The sequence below is a fragment of the Manihot esculenta genome, chromosome 1 (assembly GCF_001659605.2).
Source record: "Manihot esculenta cultivar AM560-2 chromosome 1, M.esculenta_v8, whole genome shotgun sequence".
NCBI classification, from domain to species: Eukaryota; Viridiplantae; Streptophyta; class Magnoliopsida; order Malpighiales; family Euphorbiaceae; genus Manihot; species Manihot esculenta.
In genome coordinates, this window is record NC_035161.2 from 8,129,670 (window position 1) to 8,139,537 (window position 9,868).

General features: G+C 29.5%; 1 protein-coding gene across 1 annotated transcript; it reads right to left on the reverse strand.

The window, feature by feature from the left end:
- Window positions 1-1,467: 1,467 nt before the first annotated feature.
- LOC110607349 (receptor-like protein EIX2) lies at window positions 1,468-4,859 on the reverse strand. Its single transcript, XM_021746440.2, has 2 exons — window positions 2,067-4,859; window positions 1,468-1,949 (listed from the first exon to the last, which is right to left on the reverse strand). The coding sequence occupies exon 1, from the start codon at window positions 4,840-4,842 to the stop codon at window positions 2,071-2,073; it is 2,772 nt and encodes a 923-aa protein (XP_021602132.2). The 5' UTR covers window positions 4,843-4,859; the 3' UTR covers window positions 1,468-1,949; window positions 2,067-2,070.
- Window positions 4,860-9,868: the final 5,009 nt, after the last annotated feature.

Below are 9,868 nucleotides of genomic sequence, written 5' to 3' on the forward strand. Positions count from 1 at the left end.
TATAATTTATTTATAATTAAAATATGTCTAAAAATTAAATTAAATTTAATTAATATAATATAAATTAAATAAATATTTTGCTAAAATATCGTTAGAATGATAAATATAAAATTATAAATGTGATAAATAAAATTTATATGCAGATAATATTGATATTTTTAGATATATTAAAATAAAATAATAATAGTATAAGAGTAATGTTAGTATTTTAGATTTTATAATGAAAATATTAATTCAAAAGCAAATAAAATATTGGTCAGAGCTATTTTAAAGAGCGATTACTTGACATAGGCTTGCATAATATCAAATGTTTTAAATTTTACTTTCATTAATTTAAAAAATACGAATTTATATATATATATATATATATATATATATATATATATATATATATATATATATATATATATATATATATATATATTTGCCTATCTATATCGAGAATAAAATAAATTTAGAACACATACCCTATTATTTATATTAAAAGCTGAATTTTCTTTTAGAATTAAAAAAAATTAAATGATAAATAAATATTTTAGGATAAAAATATAAAACGTAAAATTTAAATTTTAAATATTAAAAAAATATATTTTTTTAAAAAAAGAATTGTCAATATTTTAATAGAATTAGAACTCCTAAAATTACACAGAATAAATTATTATGAATATTATTTAAATTAATTTATGAAAATTATTAATTTTAAAAATAAAATTTCATTAATTAATTTAATTAATTTTTTTTTAATTTTTAAATCATAAAAATTATTATTTAATAATAAAAAAATAAATTCAATTGCAATAATATGGATAAATGAAATAAAATTTATTTATCTAAATATTAAAATTTCTTTTTTATTAGAATATTAATTTAAATAAAAATCTAAATTAGAGTATTATAAATTTAATAATTAAATTAATAAGATTTTACGTTGTATTTCTTTACACTTTAATCGTTTGATATTGTTAATGGTTGATTGTTGATAATTAGTAGCTGATGTTGATAGCGAATAATTGATAGTTTATTATTAATTACGATTAAAATATTTAAAATATTTAATAAAAAAGTTTAATTTTTATTATTTAAATGTAAATTGATGAATAAGAATATATATTTTATAATTTATTTATAATTAAAATGTATATAAAAATTAATAATTTATTATATAATATATATATAATTATCAATAAAATAAATTTTATTTTTTATGCATATATAAGTTATTTTTATAATATTTATATTTATTTTATAATATAAATAATTTAATAATATAAATTAAAATTTATTTTAACATAAAATTTTGATAATTAATAAATATTAAAAAAATAATATAATCAAAATAAAATATAAAGTCTCATCACTTATTAGCAGCTAATGAGAAAAAAATCTAAATTTAAAATTTCTGTATGCTTCCATTGCTTTTCTTGTGTTTGGAACCACATTAGTAATTGCAGCCGTGAGGGAGGGGATTTTGGTAATTATACCCATCGTCGATTCTTTGGCTGCGGGAGAAGACGCACTTCCGGCGCCTGTAATTCCTTGTGAGCAAACAGCGTCGGAGGAGAAGGAGCAGCAGCAAAGACCAAACATGTGAAATAATATAAGATGAAGTTCGTTGACAGAGGGATTTAATTTCCAGCCAATTGATTACTTTCATGCTGGATCACGTGCGTGGCACGAGGTTGGAAAATTCAGAGAGAAAAAAAGAAATTGCAAAAATTGCTAAAACTGGGTTTGGTTGTTAGAAATTATTAGATATATAAAAATTGTCGATTTTTATAGGAATTATCTTAAAAAAAGCTCAAGGATATCAAATTCTGGAAACAATCACACAAAAACACATCCCCTTTAAAGAAAATCTTCAAGCCTTCTAAACTTCAAACCTTGAATGGAGGAGGGTCTTTATTTAAATTTAGCTTAACATCTGCTGCAGTCTCAAACAATCTTGAATCCTACATTAAACACTGAAAGCATTATGATCATGTAATTGAAATTTCTGTCAAATTGCATCTCTAACAACAGTAATAAAGCATCCATGAATGATGAGTGATTAAATAGAAAGAACTAACCTTCTCATGCATTTCCTTCTAATTTATTTCTGAGAAACTTTCTCTTCACTTGATTTGCCTTAATTGCAATTGTTACCCAAAGCTTGTTATAGACTCTGTCAACTAACCCAAACCAAGCACACCTCCATGAGTCGTTGAAGTACAAGATGCTACAAACCCCAACAAATCCAGCCGCAAATCCCATTCCCATACCACTGTAGAACCAAACCATTTCAGAGTCATCTTTCCTCGTAGTGCCACCTTTCTCATGACCTTTAGGCAATTCATCTGCATCATTTGAACAGTTATTCAATGGAGGTCCACAAAGTCCATCGTTGCCGATGTAGATGGATTTATCATCCAAAGTCTGAAGTTGGTTTCCCTTTGGAATTCGTCCAGATAAGTGATTGAATGACAAATTCAAGTGACTTAAAAAGTTCAAATCAGAAATACTGGATGGAATAGAGCCAGAAAGTTCATTTTCAGACAAGTCAAGTGATTCTAGTGAGCTTAACTTGCCAATGTTCCAAGGGATATGTCCAAACAATTTGTTTGCAGATAGATTCAGGTTCTGTAGACCTGAAAGATTCATCAACTCCTGGGGAATTTCTCCAACAAAGTTATTTCCTGAAAGGTCAATGGAATACAGAAATCGAAGTGTGCTAGTATATTCAAGCTCTATTCCTTTGACATAAACCTGCACATTCTCACCATAGCCTCTTACAAAACCCACATAGGGTCCAACATTAGAGTAATAGTCCCAATGCCCCTTCTGCTCATGCATAGCAATTGCAGTGAAATTGCCAAAACAATTAGGTATGGTTCCAGTCATCACGTTATTTGCCAAGTTCAATATGCGAAGAGAAGCAAGGTAGCAAAGCTGCAGAGGAATCTCACCTTCAAATTTATTGGAGTGAACACTCAGTACTTTCAGAGAAGATAGGCTCTCACCTATCCACCAAGGAATAAAACCATCAAAAGAATTCATGCTAAGATCAAGAGTCTCCAAGGATTCTAGATTCCTTAATGACGTTGGGATCTTTCCTTGCAGAGTATTGTTTTGCAGATGCAGGGAAACAAGCCACTCTTGAGAACCCAAGGACATTGGAACATCACCACTCAGCATATTACTTGAAAAATCAATCACAGTTAAACTTGTCAAATTTCCCCAACATGAAGGTATTCTTCCTGATAGATGATTATTCGACAGATCAAGAATTTCTAAAGAGTCAATCCTGCATAAAGTAGCTGGAACGGTACCATTCAAGTAGTTGTTGGAGAGGGATAAGTGTCGCAGACTTGGCATTATTTCACTGATATTCTGGGGAATCTGGCCGTGGAGCAAGTTATTGGAGATATCCAATACGGTTGCATCAAAATGAGAACAGGTTAAAAAACCATCAAACTGGTTAGATTTCAACAATATGATCAATTCGTTAGCATAAGGTGTGTTCAGTTTTCTGAAAGTTGGCAATGTCCCAAACAACTGATTATAAGATAAATCCAATCCTACAATATTGGAAGAAATATTTTCAAACCAGTCAGGGATGTTACCTGAGATGCTTGCATTAGACATTTGTAAAAATCTAATGCTCTTTTGTGTTTTGAGCCACTGTGGAAACGAAGGCCCTACTTCACAAGATGATAAATCAATCGAGTCAAGTTGAAAAGGAGGTATCCATTCGGGATCTATATCAAAAACTAAAGAATTCCGACCCATATTCAACTCAATCAAGCTTCTGAGGTTTAACAAGTGAAGTTCAGAAACCTCCCCATGCAATGAATTCTGACTGAAACCTAGTCTTTCAAGGTTGTAAAGCTGTCCAATGGATACAGGGATTGAACCCCAGAAAGAGTTTTCAGAAAGATAAAGAACTTTCAGGCGTTTAAATTGTCCCAAATTATCTGGAATACTACCAGAAAAGGAATTGTTTAAAAGATACAGATTCTCTAAACTGTTCTTGATGCAACCGGATGAGTTGCCAAAAGTTCCAGAAATCTCCCCGCTGAACTTGTTGTAACCCAAGTGTAGCTCAATCAAATTGCAAAGCCTGTTCAACGTGTTGGGTATGTTGCCTTCCAAAGAATTAAAACCCACATTAAGGGAAGCAAGAGAATTAAGATTACTGATATCAGTTGAAAGAGACCCTCGGAAAGCACTAGAATCCAGATCAAGATTTTGAAGTTTGGTAATATTATATAGCCAGCTAGGGATTGTGGAATGGAAGTTGTTCAATCCAAGTTTGAGAACCTCAAGAGATGTAAAATTGACATGTGAAACATCACCAGTGATGGAAAGCTCACAACTCCACAATTCTAATTCTAGTAAAGAAGGAAGCATGTTTATTGACTGCAACCAATTGTCACACTTGTCCAGGAGCACATACGACAAGTTCAAGTATTTCAAAGAAGATGGAAAATGGAGGCTGTGGATTGCCAATAAAGGCTTCGAACTGAGATCTGCATTCCAACTGAGATCAAGATACTGCAAGTTTGAAAGATTTCCAAGATGAAGGGAAATGTTTCCCATGATGGACGCCCGACAAAGAACGAGCTTAACTACATGACCGGTTATGTCATCGCAAGTGACTCCGAGCCATCCGCAGCAGTCATCTCCCACCCATGAAGGCAACGAGTTTGAATTGTCGAGGAGGCTTGACTTGAACTTCACAAGAGCTTCTCTTTCAGTCTTGATACAACTTCCATTGAAATTATCTCCATTGCAGAAGGAGGAAACGCTTTGAAGTAGAATGAGCAAGGCAAGAATCTCAACAACATTGGCAGTTGATGTTCCCATAACTTCTCAATTCAAAAACAAACACTCTAGTTTTCAATAATGATATTATTAATTAATGTTCAATATAGTTTTTATTACATCAATTTATAAAAATTTAGAAATTAGTTTTCATTAATTTAATATTAATTTTTTTAAATAAAATGATCTTTTTATAAGGGTAATTACCATTTTTTATAATATCAAATATATAATTTTCATCTTATAGATCTCTATAGACTTAGAAATTCATGCCTTTGGTACAAAAATTCCAATTAAAGCATTAATTAGTTCAACTTTCACAGGAATGGTATGGGTGCCAGGATTTCAACCTCATGACATTGACTCTACCAAACAAGGACGAATAAACATCTCTAGAAATGGCAGAATTAATAATATTTTAAAATAAATAAATAAACTCCCTTCTTTAATTACATATGGGGAACCTTCAATAATTATTTTGAGGTTGGATTTGATTTCTAATAGTCTTATTTAAAACTGTTTAATTAGAATTAATGTTTAAACCAAAAAATTAACCTTCAAATAAAATTTGAAGTTATATGAATTGTCTTAATTTTTTATAAATTTATATACTCAATCTTTCAATTTTATATTAATTATAGTAATATGCTATCAAATCAAATTGTCACCATGGCCCTAAACTTTCCTAGCAATTTCTGTACTGTGAATGTCCATAGAAAAAAAAATTCACTTGAATTGCCTTGTTGGAAATTCAGCGGGATGAATGAAAAGAGCAAATTAATCACCCTTTTAATTAATTTCAACTGTAAAAGAAAATAAAGAGGAAATAAGTACTACCCTTCCCTTTTTTTAAAAAAAATTACTAAATAAAATAGTTCCCTTTCTCAAATTAGTAAGACAGATTATTGATTATGATTTATGAATTTGTTATATTTTTTAATTATGTTTAAAATTAATAAAAATATATAATCTATTGAAGAAATTTAAAATGTTTTATTATTGCATTCAAATATGCAAGTCTCCTCCTCCATCACAAGTCCTTTTCCAGAGATGAAAGTCTCAACCTTCGGCGGGACCTTCGGCGGCCGAACCCCCCTCCAGAGCCGAAAGTCCAAACTTTTGGGAGCGGGTTTAGGCAGCCGAAACCACCCCCTTAGCACGTTCGGCGGCCGAACCTTCTTTCGGCGGCCGAACCTTCTTTCGGCGGCCGAACCTTCTTTCGGCGGCCGAACCTTCTTTCGGCGGCCGAACCTTCTTTCGGCGGCCGAAACTGGATTCTCCAGTAAGGCAGAACCCTGCTCTATTTCATGCAAACACTTCCTCATACATGCAACCAACAACTCAACAACAAGCATATACTTAAGTACATGCACAAAGGGGTCCAAAACTAACTTAAAACCCCAACAAGCATAACAACTCAACACATACACATGTTATCACCAACAAACATACAAAAACCCTACTTAACTTAACATGCAATTCTACCCATAAAACTTTTAACCTTCATAAAACATCAAAGAAGCTAAGGATCTACACTTACCTCTTGAAGATCGAGAGGATAAGTGATCCTAACGTGGAGATATGGAGAAACTCGCTCTCAAAGTCTCCAAGCTTCAAAACTTTGGTTTTTAGCTAAAAAGCTTCAAAACAACATGAAAACTTCTCAAAACTTTGAAAGATTTGGAGAAAACATGAAGATCACCCAAGGAAGATCATGATCTCACCTCTATCCGTGGAAATGGAAAGAAAATATTATCCATTCACCGACTTATGGTCTTTTATAGGTGGCTGGACAGACCACCTTCGGCGGCCAAACGTGATTCCGAAATCATGCAACGTTCGGCGGCTAAACCTCACTTTCGGCGGCCGAACCTGACAATTCTTCCTTGGTGCTTTTCTTTCAAAAACTAAAACCTTAAAACTTATGAAAATCAATTAGAAAAACACATTTCTTACCCTTCTAGAGGATTCCGACATCCGAGATTCCACCGAACTGTAGGAATTCCGATGTCAGACTCTAGCCGAGTATTACAATATTGACATCTCATATGAGTTAAAATAAAATAGTAACGGTATGAGAATAATGTTGGCATCTTAGACTCTATGATGAAAATATTGGCTCAAAAGCAAATAAAATACTAGTCATATGCAGAGCTACCTAAAAGAGTAACCACCTAAAGTACATCTCTATTTGTATATTAACTGTTTCAAAAACAGTATAAATATATACTAAATTGAAAATAAATCACCTCAAGGTGTTATCTATTCAGTATATATGTAATCGGCTATTTATTGAGTCGTATTTTAAATTTTATTTTCATTAATTCAATAAATATAAATTTTTTATTAATTCTCATTTTAAATAAATAAAATAATATATATATATATATATATATATATATTTAAAAAAATATCAATATTATATATTTATCTATTTAGTGGTAGCAAAATAAATTTAGAATGTATACCCTATTATCTATACTGAAAACTAGAATTAAAAACAAATATATGAAGTGATAAATAAATATTTTAAAATAAAAATTTAAAATGTGAAATGTAAATTTTAAATAGTAAATATATATATATATATATATATATATATATACTAAAAAATACTTAATAAACTATTATGAATATTATTTAGAAGTTTGGTAATATTATATAACCAGCTATTATATAATGTATACCCTATTATATATTTAGAAGTTTGGTAATACTTAATAAACTATTATGAATATTATTTAGAAGTTTGGTAATATTATATAACCAGCTATTATATAATGTGAAATGTATACCCTATTATCTATACTTAATAAATATTATTTTGAAGTTTGGTAATATTATATAACCAGCTAGGGATTGTGGAATGGAAGTTGTTCCATCCAAGGTTGAGAACCTCAAGAGATGTAAAATTGACATGTGAAACATCACCAATGATGGAAAGCTCACAATTCCACAATTCTAATTCTAGTAAAGAAGGAAGCATGTTTATTGACTGCAACCAATTTTCACACTTGTCCAGGAGCACATAGGTCAAGTTCAAGTATTTCAAAGAAGATGGAAAATGGAGGCTGTGGATTGCCAATGAAGGATTCAAACTGAGATCAAGATACTGCAAGTTTGAAAGATTTCCAAGATGAAGGGAAATGTTTCCCTCAAGATGAAGGGAAATGTTTCCCTCAAGAAGAAGGGAAATGTTTCCCATGATGGACGCCCAAGAAAGAACGAGCTTAATTAACTACATGACCGGTTATGTCATCGCAAGTGACTCCGAGCCATCTGCAGCAGTCATCTCCCACCCATGAAGGCAACGAGTTTGAATTGTTGAGGAGGCTTGACTTGAACTTCACAAGAGCTTCTCTTTCAGTCTTGATACAGCTTCCATTGAAATTATCTCCATTGCAGAAGGAGGAAAAGCTTTGAAGTAGAATGAGCAAGGCAAGAATCTCAACAACATTGGCAGTTGATGTTCCCATAACTTCTCAATTCAAAAACAAACAGTCTAGCAGATTTTAGAAATTAAATCTATAATATTTATATGCTTATTTTGTAACTAATTTACAAATTTTAATATATTTAAACATATTAGCATATTTTTATAAATAATAAAATAATTAATCAATAATGATATTATTAATTAATGTTCAATATAGTTTCTATTATATCAATTTATAAAAAATATATTCATATATTTTAGAAATTAGTTTTCATTAATTTAATATTAATTTTTTTAAAAAAATTATTTTTTAATCCCTGAAATATATTATAATTAATGAATTTATTTTTCTATTTTTAGAATCTAACACTTTTGTCTTTAAAGTTTAATTCCGTCAAAATCCAATGTACATCCTTCAAAAATTTCTTTTAAGTATGATTTTCATTTGATCAAAAGAAAGAGAATAAATATAATTTTAAAAATATTCTTATCAATAATAAAATAAAATAATTACTATTTAATCTCTATAACATGAAAAAACTCACTGTTTAATTCCTCAATTTAAAAAATATATTAAAATATTTCTGACATTTTAAAAAGTTTATTAATTTTATCACTAAATATTTTACTATTTAGTCCCTATAGTTTAGAAAAAATTATTAATTGGTTCTTCAAATTATTAAAAAGTTTATTAATTAGTATCTCCATATCAGGGGTATTTTAGATTTTTTTATAATACTTAATAACTAAAATTAACAGAAACACTAACTAGTAGACTTTTTAAAAAGTCAGAGATATTTTAATGAATTTTTCAAATCGCAAGCAGTAATGACAGCGAGCGACATCACAAAAGTAATTTCTATTAAATTTTAACTTTTTATTTTTAATAATTTAAATTTTATATATTTTAGTTTTTATTACCTTTGCTGAATTTGAATCTTAAATTTTTTGAAATTTTTACTTGTTTATAGAGATTGAGTTTGAGATTTTCTTTTTTAAATTTTAACAAAATTAAACTTTAAGAACTAAAGTGTTGAATTCAAAAAATAGAGGAACAAATATATTAATTATATAATATTTTAGGGATGAAAACGCATCTTTTCCTTCAATTTTTTGAGAAAGTGACTTATAAATTTGTAGAAAATTTCAGAGACTAAAGTGTTGGGTTCTAGAAAAGGTAGTTCGGTCATTTTTCCTATCACTAACGGTATTTTTGACAGAAGGATCTCTAATTTTGATGGAGTTAAACCTCAGAGACAAAAGTATTGGTTTCTTAAAATAGATGGACGAATCTATTAATTGCGCTATATCTTAAAGACTAAAAAATAATTTTTTCAATTTTTTTCATAAAATGATATTTTTATAAGGGTAATTACCATTTTTTATAATATCAAATATATAATTTTCATCTTCTGTGGACTTAGAAATTCATGCCTTTGGTACAAAAATTCCGATTAAAGCATTAATTAGTTCAACTTTCACTGGAATGGGATGGGTGCCAGGATTTAAACCTCTAATATCTTATCCTATGACATTGACTCGATCAAACAAGGACGAATAAATATGTTTATTCTTTGAGAGTAGGTTGGGCCTTGGTGTGAGTTTTTTGGCTTAAAAGTAAAAATAAGACTT